The following is a 21,679-nucleotide window of genomic DNA, read 5'->3' as shown; positions in this document are numbered from 1 at the left end:
TCAAGGTGTTAAAAACTAGGGACAGTCTCTGGGGTCACCACCATCTAGACGTGCTCTAGCTGTTTTTCAGTCCTGGGGTCACTCAGTTCAAGAGTGATATTCCCAGGAGAGAGCACGTGACTGCCTACTTTGGGGCACATACAATTCCTTTCTCCAGGAGAAGACAGAACATCTTGTTTGATAGTTCCACCAAGACTGTATCCAATTGGAGAGGTGTAATTTGCCAAAGTAATATCCACATATTGTCCACTCAATGTCCACCATCACACCTGAACCTTCAAACTAAGTCACATCCCCTTATTATTCATTCCTATAGCATACGATACTTCTCTTGCAGAGCATTTCCCACAACAGTAAATTACTAAATTTCTGGGCCATCATTGTTTAATATCTGAGTTTCCTATCATCTGTAAACTCCATGAAAAAAAAAATTCAATTCTGTCTAATTCATCACTGTTTTTCTCAGCACCTGGTACAACACTTAGCACAAAGGTGCTCAATAAATATTTGCTGAATACGTGAACACTTCTTACCTTTGTTTTGCTATTCATTTTTGTTAATACACACACACACACATACACACACATACATACACACACACACACATTCTTACTTTAGTTGAACAGTAGGCTCCTGTGGGTAGAGTCTATTTCCCCTTAATATTCAGTAAGTATTTACCAAGAGTGGATGATGTCCAGAAACATCCAATTCAGAAGCAGTTTGATTCAAAAAACATTTATCTGGCACTTAGTATATGCAAGATCTATTACCTGTCCTCTGGGGGCTTACTACCCAACACGGGAGGCAGACAAATGCGCAAGTCATTATAATACTAGGCGAACACTGGAAATGGATGCAAAAGGGGTTAAAAAATGAGAGAATAGTCAGAAGGCAAGAGAAGGCAAGATTCATTGTAATGTGGGAAAGCAGGAAGCTTGGCCCAAATATTTTTGACCACAAAAAAGGGTGGGCAGCAGACTGGGACACAATAAATGTTTTTGTGTAAATTAACCCCTCAATGAGTTCATTATAAGCAACTTAGAGAACACATCAAGATAGTAAATGGTTATTTGCACCTGGCCTCTTTAACCTAAATGAAATGAAGTGATATTAGTTAACATGTGCTGCTATACAGAGTCCATAGATTTTTCTCTAAAAGGCTCATATCTGATAGGAAAAAATGCATCTCTGAAGGATAAGAAGACCAAGAACCAAGATGTCCTTTCAAAGGGTAGCATAAAAGCATAGCCATTTTCTTGGGGCAGATCACCTTAAAGAAAGCCTAATAGTAAGCAAGTCTATTTCAATATTTAAATAAGAAGGTAAACTACAAATTCCTAGGGGTGTGTAAGACTGTTAAAGTCTTGAGGATTTTGAGGAATGGAAGATTTTTGAACCACCATGGAACATAAAAGCAGAGAAATCAGTATTAAAAAAAACAAAAAACAAGTCTTACATAGAAGAAGCAATTCTTCTCCTAAGCACTGACTTTTAGTTAGGACAGATTAAGAATGCAACTTAACTTTTATTAAAGGATGAAAAGTTGGAAGATTCAGCTATAGAGGGCAGTGCTTGATGAAAGAATCTTCTGGGCGGTGGCCAGAAGGGAATGGCCTGGGAGATGCACATAAGCGCTGGATGAGATGCTCAGTAAATAAATCTGTACCCAACTCCTGGCACGGCATGAAGAGGTGGGTTTTCTTCCCTCTGTACAGTATAAATCCCGCAATAGAGCCAAATCTTGTATTAGTTTTGCCAACAGTATCCTTTCCATGCTGCCATTACCCAGTGGCACAGCCAAGTGGAAACAGATCTGTTTGTTTACCCAGTAAGAAATCCACAGAGGCCACGGTCATAAAAGCTGGTACAGGCAAGGGGCAGAATATCCCATACACTCAGAGAGGAAAGTCAAAACTGTCGAATAGACACATTATATATGAAGGGGATGATCACTGCCACTGGCTTCAAGGAGAGTTTGTCTCTTCTACTTAATATGAACACAAACATGTACGTTAATTCAATCTGAAAGCATGATTTGATATTTTTCAATATCATGATATATTTATCGACATCAATTGACACATGTTAACGACATGGTTTTAGAAGTGCCAATAATTTCTGATAAATATGCATAAGGCATGAAAAAATATATAATTAAAAATATGCAGGGTCACCACAGTAACAACAGCAACAAACACACAGAGATGCTCCATTGGTGATCCTGACTACTTTGGCATCTATAAAAGGAAGTAGGTTTCAGTAATCTCAACCAAAATTCTCTAAATATCCTTAATAAAGGTAATATCACATTTCCCCACAAATATGACTTCAAATGTCAATTTAATCTACTCAAATATTCACAGCATGTTCAATTCTTAGAGGTATTACACTGAAAGACTTTTGAGATTGTAGACTTATTTTTGGTTTATTCCTTTTTTAAAAAAATACGAAGGGCTCATTCTTGAAGATTAGAAAATCCTAATTAAACATTGGCTATAAAAATCCCCAAAGGTATGAAGACACCATGGACTTCTACTCGCAGCCAAGTTCCAATACCTCACCAACGCATAACTAACATATAACTAACGCTTGGAGAGAAGTGCTTTACTTTTGAGGCAGAAAAGAGCTCCTCACGAAGGCAGAGAAGACACACAGCCTAATTGAATCCACTTTATTTCTGGAGCAGAGATTATTCTCTCTACTTCCAGGTTGAGTTTTGGCTTTTATGGAGAAAGATTAGGGAAGCAGATCTGATCATTCAAAACCCCTGCCTCATCTGATCCACATTCTCTACAGGGTCACTTCTTAGTGTATCAGAAAGATACATTTGGTATCACATTTATTAAACACCCCCATGTGCAGGCACCTTACTTGCTTTCCTTTCTATAACCTTTAATACCCTATCGGATTGTTATTCTAACTCTCATGTTACAGAGGAGGAAACAGAGGCACAAGAGGTCATACCCCTGTGTGCAGGTCAAGAGCAGTGATTCAAACCCTGGTTACAATCCTGCTGTATGCTTCTTCCCCTAGCTTCACGTGATTTCAATGGGACGTTTCTCGCTCTCTGAAATTTTGTGTAGTTCACCTTGATGAGGTCACAGAATCATCCTCTGAAAGATCTCTGAGCATTTAATTGGAGGCCAGTGCTACATTCCTCATTTTGGCAACAATGTGGTCAAGGTGGAAAGGAATAAGTGCTTGGTCTGAGAGCTGGCAAATTCCATCAGAGAGACAGCTGTCCACCTCCGAGGAACACCACCCAAAGGCAGCCCGCCACCAAGGTATCCGACTGAACCACAAGTTAGAGATGCATTTGCTGTTGCCCACAGACATATGGTTTCATATCACTTCCCACGGCCAAAATTATTTTAAAAATCTCTATGACTTGAAAGACTCGCACACTCCAACGTTTCAAATTTAGAAAAGAGTAAGATACAGAAGTGTCCCTCCACCCTTGCTCACCACTTTGCCCACAGGCTCTCCAAGACAAAGATCGTGAAGTATTGCCCCCTCTAGAACCTGCTTGTCATCTATTTATAAGTCTGAATCCTGTCCTGAATGGACTTGGGAGTAAGCAGTGACTAATGTTGCTGAAGAAGGAAGGGGTGTTGTCATCAGGAGGAAAGATGCACAGAATTTTTCTTTGGCCAAGAGAACCCTGAATGCTGATGCTTCCTTAGGAAGAAGCATGGCTAATTCCAAATACCTCAGAATTTTGGTTGTTGGTTTTCTGATATCTGTTGCTAAAAATTAATCAAATTCTTTCTAAAAATGGCAAGTTCATTTTCAACTCTTAATAAAGTGAAGTACGGCTGGTACTTGTTAGGTGTTGGTTACATTCCAGGCACTCAATAGGGCTCTACACGTGAGGCTCTACACCTCATTTCAACCTCAAGACTTTTCTATGAAGTAAGTACCATCACTAACTCACTTAGAGGCAGGGAAGCTGAGGCTTCAACATGTATCTTGCCCAGCCAGCTGACAGGTAGCAGAGTCAGGCTCAAATCCAACCAGCCTACTCCAGAGCTTGCCCCACTACATTTATTGTATGATAAACAAACAAGAATCTTGGAAGGAGAATAAAGGCAGGAGAGGAAAAGATAAATCCACTTCATGCTCCCTTTGGACATGACTAAGAGACAATTGCTAAAGAATTGCATTTGTGTTTTACATCATGAGCACCAAACTAATGAAAACCTTAGGAATGTCATCTGTCGTAAATCACTTCATAATCCTCTCTTCTTCCTCACTTTTTGGAGATCATAGTTTTTCTAAATGTTTAGGCTATGACCAACAAACGACTTCTGAAATGCATGACACTGAAGATTAAGATTTCCTGAAGAGTCCCAGGACAGGAGGAAGTAAAGAGAATGTCAATGTAGAGTGTTGGTTGTGGGCTATTTGAGGGTGGGGCAACCCTGTCTTGTTCATTTTTCCAACCTCAGCATGCCGTGGAGTGGTGAGCTAGACTAGGTGATTGATCCTGTCTGATGTATTCTCCACTGAGTCCTCAGAGGACAGCTCCTGCCACAAAACAGATACTCACAAATATTTGTTGAGTGGATAAATTCACTCAGTTGAATGTAAAATGCATAAACTGTATAATATAGAAAAGACCTATGTAAGAAATAGGACAAACTATGCATTTCATTTCTATTACACCATGCCATAATTACATGGTATATAGGTACACCTCCTTTGTTTTGATATGTGAAAGTAGCACAAAAGTAAGAAAGTCGGTTTCAAAACACTTACTGCAAAGAAGAGAAATATAATAAATGGAGACACATAGAGTTGATGAATATTCCTAGGAAAAGTAATTTCAAAGATTCAATATAGAAATGATCCCAGGATATCATGGTTTTATTTTCATCATTTGTTATATTTTGAGAGGAAAAGCTGGTTCTTCTAACTCCTGTAGACCTGCTCCTGCCCCACTCACCAGCAAAAAATAAAACTAGAATGTTTCTTTGTATGGCTTTGTGACTGTCAGAGAGCTAAGGAGGAAATGTGATGAATTTTGACAGGGAATAATAATAATAACTTTAAAACTCCTTTATTTATTCTTTAGTACCCTCTCTGGAAAAGGGCACGTATAGTAAGAATGGCATAAAATGACAAATATAATGGCACTGTAATTTCAAAGAGTACAAAATGTTAAAAATTTGATAACCATTGTAAACTAACCTCATAATTACATTTATATTGAAAATGTCATCACCTTTTACCTATATATTAAATATATGAAATCAATTTTTAAAGTGTTTAAAAACTGATTTCATATATATATTTCTTTCCTCTGATAGATACAATCGTGCTATTTTGCTTTTACATTGCATGAAGTATTTCATTATATAAGCTAATTTCAAATATTGTTCAACAAAAGCATTAAATGATTTTTACGTTCACTTGTTAAACGTTCAAATATGGTCACATTAAAGGAAACAATTTTAGCTTTCAGCCATGTATTTGAAATTTTTAAGTCATCTTTTTTTTCCAGGCTGCAAAAGTGTATTACCAAATAAACTGACAAAACATCTCAACAACTAGCAGAAACGTGCAATTTTAATGCCTTCTAATCTCACAAATCAATATGAGGTTTTTGTGCTTGTGCATGACCTTCTTCAAATTATCCCCCCATTTTGGCTGAATCAGAACGAGTGTGGGCTATTTGATAAAAAACCCTAAGTGTGCGAAATAAGAGCTCTCGCCTCTTCTGCCAGACTCCTCTTGACAGAAAGATGATAGAAGCATCACATCCCTGAGAGAGTAAATGCAAACTGACAAGAGATGAGCCTTTAGATGTTGAATATAATCTTGAATTGTGCTTGAAGTGTCTTATTATCTTGTCTTTTGATGTCTGAAGGGGTGGCTCATTGTTAGAAAAAGGAAAACCCTCACGTATCTTTGCCATCTTTAAAAATTGTTTGGCCTTTAACAACTGCTCTCCCAACGAATGTCCATTTCTCCTGACAATAAATATGGCAGGTCGTCGGCAAGTGACAAACAATTTACTTTACATGCCACACTTTTATGGGTTTTGAGAGCTCCTGTGGAAGTGTATTTTAAAAAGCCCAGAGAAATTAGCGGTATTACCAATGTTAAGTAGATTGGTGTCTGTGGGCATATACTGATGTGAAGTTACTCGTCATGGTTATTTCCTGCTGCTTCTGGTTTTATATCTCACGGGTCCTAGATTCAAAATTCAAGTTCCTTATTTATCATGGACTAAAAATAGCCAGGGAAAATAAAAAAAAGCAACCACGAAGTCTGATAGATTCCAGAATGCACTCATGCCAATTTCCAGGGCACATGGCACTACTCAGAACAGTATACAAACAAAAATCCTTTTTCTAAGTAGGATATGCAGATCAACATTGAGCTTGCTGAATTTTGCCTTTTATCTCAGACCCTTCAGCACTTTTTAATTTCTGCCATCCTTCTGGGTACCCTTCACCCTTCATGTCTACCATTTGTCTTGTGGGTTTAGTTTTAACTTAAAAGTTTAATGATGTCCCCAGTCAATAGGATTCCTTAGCAGCTAAATCACAGTCATGCTAGCTTTCTGTCACCGAGCCAGATTTTGTGAAAGCTTTCAAGATCTTTTCTCAGACCTCTGTCACTCTAAGAATCCATAAGAATTCTCAAAAGGACCATAAACTGTTACAGGGTTCAGATTATTGCATCATTATAAAAACATATTGATACACTACAGATGACAAGATGGGTAGCTACCATCCTAGGCTAGTACAACCATCTCAATGCCATCAGCAATCTCCAATCTGACCAGCTCTTTTTTTTTTTTTTTTTTTTTTTAAAAGCAGGCAGCTGTCGACATTAATCCCTTTTAAAGTGATGCTTAGTTTTAACACTTTTCTGATTGCCTGCAGATTCCTATTGGATTGTTACGGAATTAGTATGAGCGTAGAATATAATGGGAGAAGTAAAGATCCCAAACTAAAGCAAAGAAATAGACCAGTATACCTGAAAATTTCAACAATTCCTTAGGTACCTCTTAAGAATAAAACTTGCCTTAATTTTAGAAGTCAGAATAAGATGAGCCAATCTACACCCAAAACAATGATGTATGTTTCTTCCCAAGTGTGAAAGTTTTCCCACATAATCAAGATGATCCCTATTCTGAATATTTACCCATGCGTACATAACAGTGCAGTATATAAATATAATTAAATGGAGCCATTAAAATGTTAGCTTTATTTGATATTCCTTTCATGCTTCTCATTTTGAAAACTGGATATTTCCTTTTGGACATATTTCTATTTTGCTAAAAGAAATTAGATATACTAAAGAAAAAAATGCAGGTTTGTAAAAGGGCATTTCATCCCATAGACCACTTCTGCGTCAATACATTTTTTAATACAGGAAAATGTGATTTTCTATTCGATTTTTTATTTTCTTCTACCCTCAGTTGGTTTTGGCAAAAATTCACTCCGCAATAATAATTTTTCATGCTTTTTAAGTAGCTTCAAATGTTTGCATTTTTAAATCAAATTAATCCTTTAGCTCCTCTTCTACCTTAACAGTGATGTGCAATAACCCCAAACCATTAATTTATCAAAATAAATCTTGCCATATTGATAGTAAAAGACAGATCACCACATATATGGCCATCAAGAACTGCAAAAGGAGATAAATTACACCACACTATTTTAACAGCAAATCTTTCAAAAATGATTTTTTTAAATCATATCAACCATCCATCCTATCTTGATATGTGTATACGTAAATGTATATTTAGGCACGTGGAATTCTTACAGGAATGTGTAACCAAAATTATGCTTACTAACTCTTGCACCGCCTTTTACTTAAAAAAAGAAAAAGAAATGTTTATATTGTAATGTATGCATATCCCACAAGTAGATAAATATTTAAGTGCCCAAAATTTAGCATCTTCTTTAGCATGGGCATGTTTTGTATGTTTTAAAAATGTGTATCTATTCCATATAAATCAAACTGTGCAGAAAACCCCAAATCTCTTTACTGAATTAAACTGCACAATTTCTGAGAAACCCTGTTGTCTCCTCTGCTCAGTGAATAGCAGCTTCAAAGAAGACACTGGAACTTGGATTAAGCCCAACTATGCCTGAAGCAATACTATAATATAACTAGTTGTCCTTTATTGGCAAGCTATTAATTTTATTAAGTTTATCTGGAAACTATTTTTTAAAATATACATAGGTACAGGAGAAGTACGTTTAAGTGATGTATGGATAGAGTGAACTAAAAGCTTATTATTATAAATTAGACTTCTTTAATTTTATGATAGAGAAAATACATTCATACAAAAAAATGAGCAAGACAATTTGAAGTGTCACATGAACACAGGAGAAAATATGAACACACAGTAGACACACATGTTTTACATGGGTAGTGCTACATTTATTCACTGTGCATTCACAGTGCCTAAGAAAGAAAATACAGGAAAACAAAAATAAAGTATGGAAGTGATAAGAAAATGGAAAATGTGCATTATTATTTTAAAACACTGTATTAATACTAATCTTTAAATACGGGTTTCTTGGCTTTCACAAACTTTTATCACAATTGGGTTTTTTTTCCTCATTAATAGGATAAAATGAAAATAACACAAGATATTTAGAAAGTACACCAATCTGGAAAATACGATTATTTCACAGCAAAAGAAGAAATGCTCAGAAAACTACAAATACCAAACAATGTCTAGCAGGACAAATACATTCATTAAATTGTTGAACTGTTTCATGTCGGGTATCATTGGTAAATGATAAGTGTTCTAAAAATATCTTAATATTCTACCTCATTCTCAGGCTAAATTACCAGGTTTTATTTTAATTATTCACCATCTTAAGGAATGCAGGTTTCATTATAGAATCCCATTTTCAAATGGTCTTCAGCATGACAAACCTCTTAAGAATTTAGTATATGTAATGTATTTAGTTATGTAATGATGTTACTTAGTTTCTCTAATTGTAATCTGAGCATTTTTCTCATATTTTCAAATAGGTTTGATGGCAGTGCAGTCCTCTAATAAAAGGGACTCGGACTGTATTAGTTATGCTGTTCCAGGTAGCTAAGTTTTTAATGAAAATAAAAACCAGTATGTTCTTGCCATTCTAGGACCTTAAAAGCTCTTTGACTAAGAAAAGTTGGAGCATGGATTTTCTTTTAAATCCTCAGATGAAATACAGACATTCATCTAACATCTAGGGTTTTTTTTTAAAGTATCAGTTAACAATTAAAAAGGGATGTTAGCAGCTAGTTAGCAGCTATGTGCCTTGACTGGGTAGTTTTTCAAAATGATTTTTGAACACTTACCCAAAAAGTTAATTTCCATTTCTCTGAGAATGACAAACTTTCTTCAACCAAAAGCGGTTCAGTGTTATTTTTTCCTGACCTCTGTGTTCGCATTAAAGACTTAGTCCATGTTTCATAGCTCACAATATTGCCACAACATAGAGAGAGATGTCACCAAACTAGTGTGCCCTTGTTTCATATTTGTATGAAATCTGACTATTTTTCAGGTGGACTATCTCTTTTTTATATCAGTTATTTTTTTTTATTGAAGTATAGTTAATTTACAATGTTGCGTTAGTTTCAAGTGTATAGCAAAGTGATTCAGTTACATATATGTACATATATATATTATTTTTCAGATTATTTTCCATTATAGGTTATTACAAGATATTGAGTATAGTTCCCTGTGCTCTACAGTAGGTCCTTGTTGTTCATCTACTTTATATATAGTAGTGTGTATATGTTAATCCCAAACTCCTAATTTATCTCCCCCCCACCTCCCACTATCCCCTTTAAAGATCATAAATTTGTTTTCTATGTCTGTGAGTCTATTTCTCTTTTGTAAATAAGTTCAGTTGTATCATTTTTTTAGATACGTTTTCTTCTGACTTAGAGAAGCAGAAGGTGGGAGTTTACATTTAAAATATTGAGTCAGGTCAACAGGCGTAATAAACACACCTCATCAGAAGCCCCCATATTGCCAAAGCCCAAATACTCCTTTATGAATGAATTTTAATAGAAACATTACGTGAAGCTATTCCCAAAGAAAAGCCCAGTGTTGACAGATTTAGAACCTCATTCAGACTCATAGCATAAGGTATATGTGCAACTGTAAAATACCACCTCGAAACAAAGTATGCTCACTTATTTCCTTCTCAAAGAAAAGACATTGTAAATTTAAAAGGGAAAACATTTAAAAAGTAAGACTGAAATGGCTTTAATAAAAGGAAAGCTGAAAAAAACACCAGTGAAGTATAGAACCTAGGAAGACAACAAATGATAAAATTCCAGAGCCACGTTGGCTGTTAAAGAGAAAACCCATCCACCCATCTGCTGGAGAATGGCAACTGTTACTATGAGCTTTCTCTAGCTACCTCTGCCTTTGGATATTTTTTAAAAATTTATTAACCTGACAGCAGGAAACTTTACACAGATTGCCCCCTGACAGGGTGCCAGTTTGGTATAAACACTTTGCTATCTTTTTCTTTAGCATAAGAAAATCAAGAAGCGTGTGAAGTGGAGCCAGGTGCATATTTGGGCAAACGTGCCGGCTCCTCTGACCGCCCCCGTTCCCAGGGAAGGCCCGGATAACCAGGAGCAGCCCCATGGCAGAACTGCATCCTCTACCCTTCCTCCTTCACATCTACTTTCTTTTTAATGTGTGAATGTCTGATGTATTATTAATCCCCAAACATAAACCAGCAAGGTCGCCAATCAAAGAAAATACCTGCTCTCTCACAAATTATCTGTTTACTGTCTAATAACCAGCAAAGTCCACTGCCAACAGTCACTTACATCTCATTTTTGAAGTGGGGGAAAATATTTATTTGGTCAATTCTTGAAAAAGAATAATGCTCACTCTATCATTAAATCAGGTAATTGGGAAAGAAAGCAATCTACTTAAGGGCTGAGCCTTGGGAGCTTGAATCCGAAATGCACCTCTATTTATTAATTATGACATAAACTAAGCTGGGCGAACTACAAAAACACTATGAAGCCACGAAACCTTTAAGTTAAAACATCCCAGACGATAAAAAGACTACAATGGGATCATTTTAAGGGATGATGGTACAGAGTAATGTCATTTCTAATACTTTGTCTTCTTTCAGATTTTTTATAGGACCATTTAACAACAAGGACAACAAAATATAAGCATCCTGGCAATCAAAATGAAAGAAAAAGTGTAAATCTGTATCAGCATTTTGATTCACTAATGTGTTACCAGGTAGTAGTATCCTCAGACACTGCAATATAGAACTTTCTTCTCTATACAGAGGTCTGACCTGAGTATCCCAGGCATGGCAAAGAGATGGAAAAAGAAGGCACTGAGAAAGTCCCCACTGAATCTTACGTCATGTATTGTGCACTTCCCTCCATCAAAGTGCCCCGTAGAATTGAACACAGCTCAATGTAACGAACATGGTGAGAAGTTTGAACATCACTGCGATTTGATAAGAATTTATTTTTATTTCCAAGATTACACATTAATGCTATTTAAAGTGGATTTATTTATCAATGCAGTATCTCAATGTTTTCCTGGAGTGGGGGACACTAAACTAAATTTGTCTAAACACACACACTGGATTTTTTAAAGAAATACCTTGGTGCAGTAGATTTTCTTAAACGTTAAGAAATGTCTCTAAATGTGCATTTCCCCCTCAGTAGTCAGAGAACAGCACCACAAGGGCTTGTGTGAAACCATAATCGATTTTTGACAAATACCTTATCATGCATCTCATTTACTTACACAAATACAGGTTTCTACTGGTTTCTTTTTTTTTTTTTTTTAAATAACTGGTTTAGCCTCAAATCTATTACTCGGATTAGTTAGTTGATTTAAAAAGATGCTGTTTTAATGTTTCGCTAACAAAACACACTCTCTTCAGTGAAAAAATTAGTATGCATTTTCAATGGCTATAATACTGAAACTTTAAAAGATCCAGAAACATGGTTCATATTTTCAGTAAATCTATTTCTCCAGGGAATTTTCCTCATCAACTCCCAGCTAAAACCCTCTTGGGCTTAAGCCCCATTACTGATTACTTGGCCCCAGCGTATTTTATCAGAATATTATAAATATCAAGGCATTGAAAGATGTTTAAATAAAGTAATAAAGAGAGTGAGTGATGCTATAATGAAGGTCTCCACTTATGCACAGGCAAGAGGCAGGTTCACCACTAAGTGCAGTCCTTATAACGCCCAACCAGTGACCCCCACGCTGACCTGCAGAGACCACGGTCTCAAGGGGTGACAGACAATTTAGTCCTTTATCCTTTTGTCATTGGAAACGACTCCACTGCCATAAATTCTAATCAAGTCAAACTGGATGGCAATTTAAAAAAAAAAATCTTCTAATGCATGTTTCTATGAGAAAGATAACGGAAAGGGAAGGAAAAGAAAAACCCTACAGATACTGCATTTTCTAGCTAAGAATCACTGACCCAACTTTCAACCCTTTTGCAATAGTTCACAGATAAATGACGTTGAAAATACCCACTCTTACAGGTATCATTGCATGCAATTTCTTTTAACCTAGAGAAATACAATATCATAAGAGAAAACCAACCACCAATTTTTATTTCAGGCACAAGGCTTACAAATGGTTTTTTTGTTTGTTTGTTTATGTCTCAGCTCAAGGCTTTAGAGCTGTGTGCCCAGTTCCCGTGCAGTGTGGTACCACTAAGAAACTAACCCAGCCACCCAAGGTAGTTGGGACTTGAAGAAAAGCAATCATGAGGTTCAACTTGAAACAATAAAAATATTCCCAGGAGGAGGACTGTTAATAAATCATCTTTCGAATTTCAAATATATATGAGAGAAAATATTTAGGGCATGTTTTATACGATCTCACTTCTTCTGCTGAGACTGCATGGGAAAACTTTAGTACAGATATTTTTTCTAGGGATATATATTATTTTTATCCTTTCTGGGGCCATTTTCCTCACCAAGCTGTTGATGCTACCATTTGAATTTTAGCATCCAACTTGACTGAATGTGGAGCACTGAATTCTTGATGGGCATAACTAAAAACCGAAGCACCACATTGACACGAGCGCTAGAAATGTCACTGGAGAAACACAGCCACCTTATCCCTTTGAGACTGTTTGCCAAAGGCCAGTTCTGAGAGTGGTTTCGGATATGTACATCACTCATCACATATTAAATGACCAGCCCTGCATGGTACCACTCATCTGATCACGCAGCTGAAACACAGGGAGACACAGAACCAGATTCTCTGATAATACCTCCTGACGTGCAAGTCTACTCTCCTCCATACTGTTTCCTATGGCTCAGAGCTTTGCATAATACAGTCAGGAACTGAAAAAGGAAGAGCTATTCCACAGGCTTTACAAGAATAAATAATGTACCACTTAATGATATCAGAGAACGAGCTAACCACACATTTCTCAATGAAATGAGGATTCATCCCTCCTAAGTGTACTTTAGTTTCCATGGCAGTTCAAGTTAAGCAAAACATTACCTCTGATGTAATTACTTTATAAAACACAAGGGCCCTTTTCTGAACTTTCTCTTTAGGCTGGCATATGGCTTCTGGTTTCTCCTTCTGTTATTCTGAGCTGCTCAGAACACTGAAACATTCTGCACAGTGTGTTTCCCTTTGGATGCTGTTAAGTGCAGAGGTGCAATTTAAGGAGAGGCATAAAAAGGCCCAATGGTTCCTTTTTATTTGTTTATAAACAAATGGAATTTCCTTTGTTTATCCATAGAGGGCATCCGTTTTAGCCTTCCTCCTGTAGTTTTGGGCTGAAGGTGTCATACTGTGAGAGAAACAGACTTGTCCTCTGGGTGCTAATTTCAGCAAGACACAAAAGGGGGACTACACTCCAAAGAAATCCATTTATACTGAAATTTCGGGTACAATAAAAAATGGAACTCTTCTTGTCTCCTCTCGTTGGTAAATGTCTCTCCACAAAAGTAAACAGACCAAGATATACAAAAAAAATCTGTCTTAATCTACTCCTTTCACTCCAGAAGCTCAGTTTTCAAAAATACAATGAATATGCTGTAAGAATGATGGTTTGAGAGAGTATGTTAGAAAAGCACTGTTTAGAGATAAACCTGGACGCTCTCAGTTATTCGTGAAGAATATAATTCTTCATTACCAAGTGAAGAGTATAATCACAACTATATACAGAAACAAAAAACTTGAACATACGTCAAGTAAAATAATGGTCCATTAAATTACTACCCATTAAGTGTTGCCAAAGTTGCTAGTAAACTAGTTGCTTTCTAGTAAAATTCTGAGAATTATACTAGAAAGTTTTAGCCAGTTACACAGACTAGAGTTCCTAATGCTAAGTCCCAATAATATTAAAAGGTGAGAGCATAATAGACCCAGTAGCTAAGGAAACCTGAGAGACCAATGAGATAATAAATGGTAAGATTACTGTAAAATGAAATGGACAGAATGAATATTCAATTAATTTTCCATCGATGAGAATTTCACAATAAAATCACAGCTTACTTTGTAAAAAAAAAAAAAAAGAAAGCATCCTTTTGGGCTGCTTTCTATTCTGTCTTTCTCATATTGTCTCCAAATTTTTTTCTTAAGTTTTCAAAACTGTTCATCTACTGATTTCTTTTAACCTAATAGGAAACTAGAAAATATTCACATTGTGTTTAAAAAGCACTCTAGAGACCAAATAAAAGTGAATAAACAAGAAATAGTAGATATAAGATGTAGATTTTGCTGGATTCTCTCTCACAAACTCAGAAGGTGAGTATTCCAAAGTAAAGATGAGTACCTTCTAAAACCTGCTAAGATTTCTAAACTACACTATGATTCCTTAGTTTACCCCGTAAAGATTCCACTTAAGATATATTTTCAAAGAACTTTTAATTCAAATTTCTTTGACCCCCCCCCCACCCTGGGATTTTTTTAAGCTTATTTCTCTACACATGCCAATCAGTAAGAGGTGACATAACAAATCTATGACAATTTTCAACATTGGAAAATCTAAACAAATGTTGAGAAGCCAAATTAATTACCCTTCCATTGGTTTACTGGAAAAAAAAAAAAAAACAAGTTGAGGTTTTAAGTCAAAGTCTACAAAAAGCATTTACTTTTAAAAAATGCACGCAAAGTTTAGGAACACATAATCCATTATATTCAGTTACGTTGAATTCACAATTGATTACTTTTTAAAAGTCAGAGTGCTTAGTATTAGTATATTCAACATCAAAGAGGCTGGAGCATGGCTTTTGCCTTCCTGTAATTTACAGTTTTATCTGCCTTCTCTCACTAACCCCTTGAGATGAAATGAGTGTTTTAGGACATAACTCTTCTTACACAGATAAAAACTTAGACTGCAACAAAATATTTCTTTAGAGTAAAAATGCTAAAACCTTAATGCCTAGGTACGGAAAATTTATGTCAGAAGTGGAATTGCCGCTTTGCAAGAAAGGGTCATATGAAAAAATTTCTTGAAACTGGCATCTCTTACACTCTTAACTACAAAACAGTATTTTACCAACAGAAAATATGATACAGAAAGTTTCTCTGCAATACTCCTCTAACGTTTGACTGAGTGAGTATTTAAAATCAGAGGAAAGCTCCTGTGTTGAAGCTGGCCTAGAGTTGCCAAACTAAGCTGCATTTTTCTACAGTTTTCTTTTTTTAAGCTCATCTTTTTAACTGAATTAATGACTTTCTTAATAAAGAAGTCTATGCCATGATGTTGTGTTTCTTTACAGTTCAGGCACTTGACAGTTTTTAACCTGTTCTCTGCCTGATCAATACATATACATCTCTCAGGTATGTATATCAGGTTAGTATATATATGTATGAACAGGTTAGTATGTGTTATATATGTATATAGATAATATCTATTTAGTGTCAGAAGTATATAAACACTTGGAAATAATTAAAAGCAAGTGTTTCAGGAACAACTGGTCTGAAAGCCTAATGTCACTCTATCCCATAAAGTGCTTTCCCAGCAGAGACATCTATCACCATCCATCATTCAGTCACGCGCCTCAACACAGCCTGCTCCCCTTTCTGATTAGAGATCACAGTTGCTTGAGTTGGCTTACAGAGTGTCATCTGTTTGAATGACAGATGTCTTTGCTGGAGTGGCACTCTGCTTGTTCTTGTTTTGTTTACGAAACGAAGATTTCTAAAAAGGTTCTGGGCTGCCTCCACATTAGGATGAGGCTATAAACCTCTGATAAAGGGGAGCGGCGGGGGCGAGGGATGCCAAGGACCTATTTTCTTCCCTCATCACCCTTTTAAAAGAAGAGATGTTCATTCTAATTGTAATTACAAAATGTTATGTCTTTGTACCCTTCCCGTAGCCACCTTTGTTTACCTGGCAGAGAATGACCGGTATTGATATTTTTCAGTCCCCCTCTCTGGTCTTTTGACTACAGATAATAACTCTTTACTCTCCTTCCCCTTAACAAAAGGCTGCGAAGCAACCCGAAACCGAGTCGATATTTATTCAATAAACATTAACCAATTCTCACAATGGAACTGATTTCCTGATGATGATTCTCCTCTTCTTTTTTTCCCCATGATCTCTAGCCTGGGGACGCTAGCAATATCTGACCAGTGCAAAGGGGCAGGAGGAAGTTCCTGGTTGGGAAAAGTTTGGAGGACACCCTCCCAGCCAGCTGGCTTCACCAGCTGGGGTGGTTCGGCCCCTCCAAGATGCCGAGGTCCTCTTTGGTACTTAGAAGAAAATGGAATAAACAACAGGGGGAAAAAAAAAAGAAAAAGAGGAGGGGGTGAGGGTGTGGATGGCTCTTCCGGACATCATGGTAGGAGTGAAATGAAATACCTAGACAGACTTACCGAAGAGCTTGCTGGGAGTGTCCTCGCTGTCATTTGATTCCACGGGCGCAAGCAGGGGCTCATTCAGCTCGCTGTCTGAAGTAGCAGCCTTGTCCTCACCTCCCAACTCCGCATTCATTTCACTCCGCACTGACAGCAAGGGCTTACTGACTTGTCCAGCTATCATTGGATCCTAGGATGGGGGAAAAGAGTGAAGGGGAGGAAAAAAAAAAAAGTGGCTGCTTGAGTGTGTGCGTGTCCTCTGTCTCCCTCTCCTCTCCTCTCTCTCTTCCACACACAGACTCTCCCTCTCTCCCCTCTCTCTTATCTCTGACTGCTCCCGCTGTTATTGCTGGCTGCAGTCAAGTGAAGAGCTATCACAGATCCGAGTTCTCCATGCCTCCCCACCCTATTAAAGCTCAACTAGCATGAGAGAGATGCAGGAGGCTTCTGAGAAAAAAAAAAAAAGAGAGAGAGAGAGAAAAAAGAAAAAACTTCTTTGAAAGCAACCTAACCAACACAGCTTTAATTGTGGGATGTGCTTTTGTGCAAATGTTTTTACACCTTGTGCTGTCTTGAATGCAAGAAGAAAAAAAAAAAAAAAGAAAGTGCGGGGTTTGTACTTCGGCAACAGACTCAAAAGGAAGGAGCACCCTAGGGAGGACCCAAGGGCTATTTTAGGAAGCCCTCTCCCTGGGGGAGAAGCAATTAAACCCTATCCCGAGAGCAGAAAAAAGAGACAGGGAGAAAAGAGTCCTCCAAAGGCTTTCAATGGAATGAAAGAGATTTCTTATGTAAATTCTAGCAGCACCCTTAGAAGTTGACTTCGCTGGTCCCAGATTTGGGACTGCAGCTGACCCCAAATCAAATGAACACTTGAAAGCAAACAACAAAAGAGATGAAAATTGGTTTACAGTTTTTGAAAGGAATTGGAAAAATACTTACAAACTCTGTTCAATAATTCGGATACCTAGAGCATCCTATGCCCAGAGCATTAAAGAAAAAGAAATCAAAGATCACCTCCGAAAAGGCAAACTTGACCCCCCAATAATTTAAATCTGCTTTATCTTCAGCTCGTTAGGAGGGCATTTTAGGATCAGCAATATTTTTCCAAGGGCAGCCTTTTATTCCATTTGCAAACTAAGACGCATGCTATTGTGGTGGCACAGGTATCAGAGGCAGAAGGGAGAGAAAAGCCGGAAGTGCCCCTTTTGCGTGTTCTGGGAGCTATTTATTGCCAAGTTCATGCTTAAATGGCTCCTGAGCAGGAGACAGGTGACCAGCGCAGGGGCAGGTAGGGCCGCATGCTGTCTTGTCCCATCATTACATTGGTTGCGGTAAGCCTGGGGTTATTTTTTTTTAATGTATTCATGCCTGAAAAGTGAATTTGATATGACACATGATAATCTATGAAAATGTTAATCAATACAAATAGTTTAAGCTGTCATCAAATTCACTTCTTTAGTCAATACTCATACCACGGAAAACAATGTCACTGTCACCAGGGCTTAATTTGCACAGCACTTAAATATTGGACTCTGTGCATCAATGCACTTCTTCTTCAAATACTGTAGGTAAACACATTTTCTCCCTATTTAAGTCTGAAGCACTCAGCACGCATTTAGCTGAGCCGAATCCTCCCTTTTGAATACCTTGATAGGTCCACTGGAGGGCAAAATTAATACTTAATTGAATCTCACAGTCATCAAAATAATCAATACTTTTTTATTATTTATTCTTTACAGTCTGTTGACTGTTTCAAACCTCTGAGGGAATGGTGGAAAGGATTCATGGCTTTGAAACACTGTCATTTAACAAGGTAATTTTCAGTGGGGCATTAGGGGTTGTGAAACATATAATAAAACAAAAATGGTGGCTTATAATAGGAAGAAAGAAAAGAATTATATTTCTGCCATCTAACAAAACAGGGTAAATAAAAAGCAAGTGCGGAGAGAGAGCGCGAGAAAGGAGGGGGACGAGGGATGGAGGAAGACTGGCTTTTGAAGGGTTTTATCATATCAAGAGCAGAGCCGAGCTTTCATAATGCTGACATTTCTCATCCTGACAATCCTAAACAAGTAGAAAGGATGAGATCGCAGATATCATCTTTCATCACATTCTCCAGCTTAAGAACCAACATGACAGCTTCTCTCCCCTTTACACTGTTAATTACTAAATAAAATACTACTCTCTGTCAGCATCAGATTATTGCAGATAGCAACCACAAACATTTCTCCATTGTCTCCCCCACTGGAAATGGTTGAGACCTACCTTGAACTCTTTAGAGAATAAATTAGGCTTGTCTCACTGTAGTGTAAATATTTGAAATGTAATCAATGTCATCAATGCGGTCGATTCACAGTATTGTCAGCCTAAATTTGCTGGTGATAGATTAGCATTTCACTTACTGTATTTGGAGGTGGAGGTTTGGAGCACTTGAAAATGGGGGGTTGGGGGGAGGAGAATGGGGCAGGCAGAGGGGAAAGGAGACACAAAAGTCTCCAAATTTCCCCCAATTTCTTTCCTATGTATCTAAGAAAGACCACGTGTTTGGATTCTTCTGATTCGGTAAGCAGAGCGGAGTGAGGTAGGAAAGGAAACACTGCTTTACCTCATAGCTTCACATGAAGGAAAGGGACCAGGTTTAAATTCTAGTGCATTTATTTTACTCTATAAAAGGTTGAGTCCTCAATCTCTCTGATTTAAAGGAGCGGGTGTGACTCATGCCTTTGAGACACCCAGTCTCTGTGGCCACACTGCTCATTTGAGCATTTTTGAAGATGGTGTTAATGGTAAACTTGTGTTTAGAATGACATTCACTACCCTCGTGATAAGCCAAACATGGTTATGCATGTATCAGTGAGTACCTGGGCAGACTTAAGAAAAGGATATTCTATTCCTGCTTTATTTGTGAATGGTCAAACTGAATCCCAAATCCCATAGAGGAGCTGAAATGCAGCTGCTAAGTTCAAGTGCACTTAAATCTTTTAAGATGTTCAGTCTGGCTGATGTGTGTAAAGCATGTACTGGCAGATGGTGTATACTCACTGACCATTAGCTCTTCTTCTTTAAATTACTTTTAGGTACCCTCATCCATGGCTAGGTTCCCAACTAGTGCCTCTCAGTGACTTGAGCTTCGAAAATTCAGGAGTTTGTCATCCAAGTATTCATTTGATTTTTCATCTTACAAAATGCTTTACGTTTTCCCATGATGCAGCTGTAGGCCACATATATATGTGCATGACATGGTTAAACAGCAAAGCCCCAGAGAGGCAGAGAGCAGACAGCTTTTAAGCACAGCTATAGCCACTGGGGGGTCCATTTGAAAATGCGTCACAAGCAGTAACCCCTGAGCACAGTCTTATAAGTGACTGGGGTGGGCGTACCTCTTTCAAGCAGCACTTGGCTTGGAAGTTGTTTTCTCCCTGCCAAACGCGATGTCAGTCTGTGAAATCCTTTCTCCCCTAGTAAGGAAAGGATTTCCAACGTGCACCGACGTGGGTGCTTGCAGGAATGTTAGAGAGCTACAACTTTCACATGTACAAGGATTGCTGCAGCAGCAGATAGGAACAGAAAGAGCTAGTGCAGGCAAAAAATAGTGGGTGAAGACTTCTTACTTGGAAATCTGAAATTGTCACAACTAGCGTGGTAGAAGTTGGGACTTCTCTGCAGTTTGTTCATCGGCCCTGACTGAAGAAAGGGACTTGTCCAAGATGGAACAGTGTCAAGTATAAGCAAGAACAGGAGATGCATGTGCCAATACAGGAATTCACAAGGGTCATAAGAGACCCAAGAAGCCAGACAGTAAAAAAAAGAAGAAATAAGAGATGTAGATTCCATTAGCAAAATCTCAAAAATTTTCACCATGTCCTACCATGAAAGGACTGCAGTCAGCATCAGAACCACACAGCAATTATTTAAACCTCCTTTGTGCATTGTTAAAAAATAAAAATATATTGCATGTATTGAATGCCTCTACCAAATAGGCACCTCAGACATACTTAATGTCACTCAAAGTATGCAAGGTATTAACCCCATTTTAGGGAAAAAGGACTGAGACTCAGAGAGGTTATGTGACTTACCCCACAGCTAATAAGTGGTGAAGCTGTATTTTGAACCCCAGTAGATTTCATTTCCAAGGATCAGCATCTTTTTATACAGCACCCTCTACTGTGTGAAAAAAACCGGGGCTCATGGACTAGGTAACCCGTGGGGTTTCTCAGAACTTGAATTATGGACTGGGAAGGGTGTTAAACCCTGGATAACCGATTCCCACAGTATGCTATCTATACTATCTTCTTCTCTTCAGACTCCAGAAAAAAAAATACCTCTCTGTCTGACGCTGCTTGGGTAAAATCCATGGGGTGACAGGGAATGGTAGACAGGACATCAGACAGTGTCACACTCTACATAATCTTAGCAATCACTTAACCACTCTCACCCACGGTTTTCTCATCTGGAAAATGAAAGGTCAAAATAAAACAGTATTTTCCAAAGTGCATTCCACAGAACACTTGTCCTAAAAGAGATTCTACAATAAAGGATTTTTGCAATCATACCCACGCGGAAAACACAGCAGAAAAGTCTACCAGGAAAGAAATCAATTCAACTCTGCCTAAGGTAGCACTTCCCAGAATTATCTGACCATGGAAGACCTTTTCCTTAGTCTTTATTATATTATCTAACGGATCTCGTGCTTCTTGAAACATTTGAGACTGTGCCTGCTTAGGTTACAGCTAATGTCAATTACAGTTCTAATTTTTAACTATTCTATAATAATAGGCTAGACACCTTCAACAAGTACATATCTGTCCAGTGCTTCTCACATTCTTTTACCTGATTAATGTTCCTTACCGTTTATTCATATAC

The 21,679-nt window shown here is 37.7% G+C and overlaps 1 protein-coding gene across 2 annotated transcripts in view; it reads right to left on the bottom strand.

Moving 5' to 3' along the window:
* The window catches only part of POU6F2 (POU class 6 homeobox 2), a 451,109-nt gene that overhangs the window by 342,330 nt on the left and 87,100 nt on the right, over positions 1–21,679 (bottom strand). The window contains exon 2 of one of the 2 annotated variants that reach the window (XM_057550212.1): positions 16,832–17,003. In XM_057550212.1, the coding sequence (XP_057406195.1) occupies positions 16,832–17,003 (172 nt within the window). Of the gene's footprint in view, positions 1–16,831; positions 17,004–21,679 lie in introns of those variants that run through there. The other variant, XM_057550213.1, reaches the window with a different exon arrangement.

The sequence above is a fragment of the Balaenoptera acutorostrata genome, chromosome 7 (genome assembly GCF_949987535.1).
Source record: "Balaenoptera acutorostrata chromosome 7, mBalAcu1.1, whole genome shotgun sequence".
In the NCBI taxonomy this organism is placed as follows: Eukaryota; Metazoa; Chordata; class Mammalia; order Artiodactyla; family Balaenopteridae; genus Balaenoptera; species Balaenoptera acutorostrata.
Note: the sequence above shows the minus strand (reverse complement) of the source record. Positions and strands in the feature narration are given on the sequence as shown.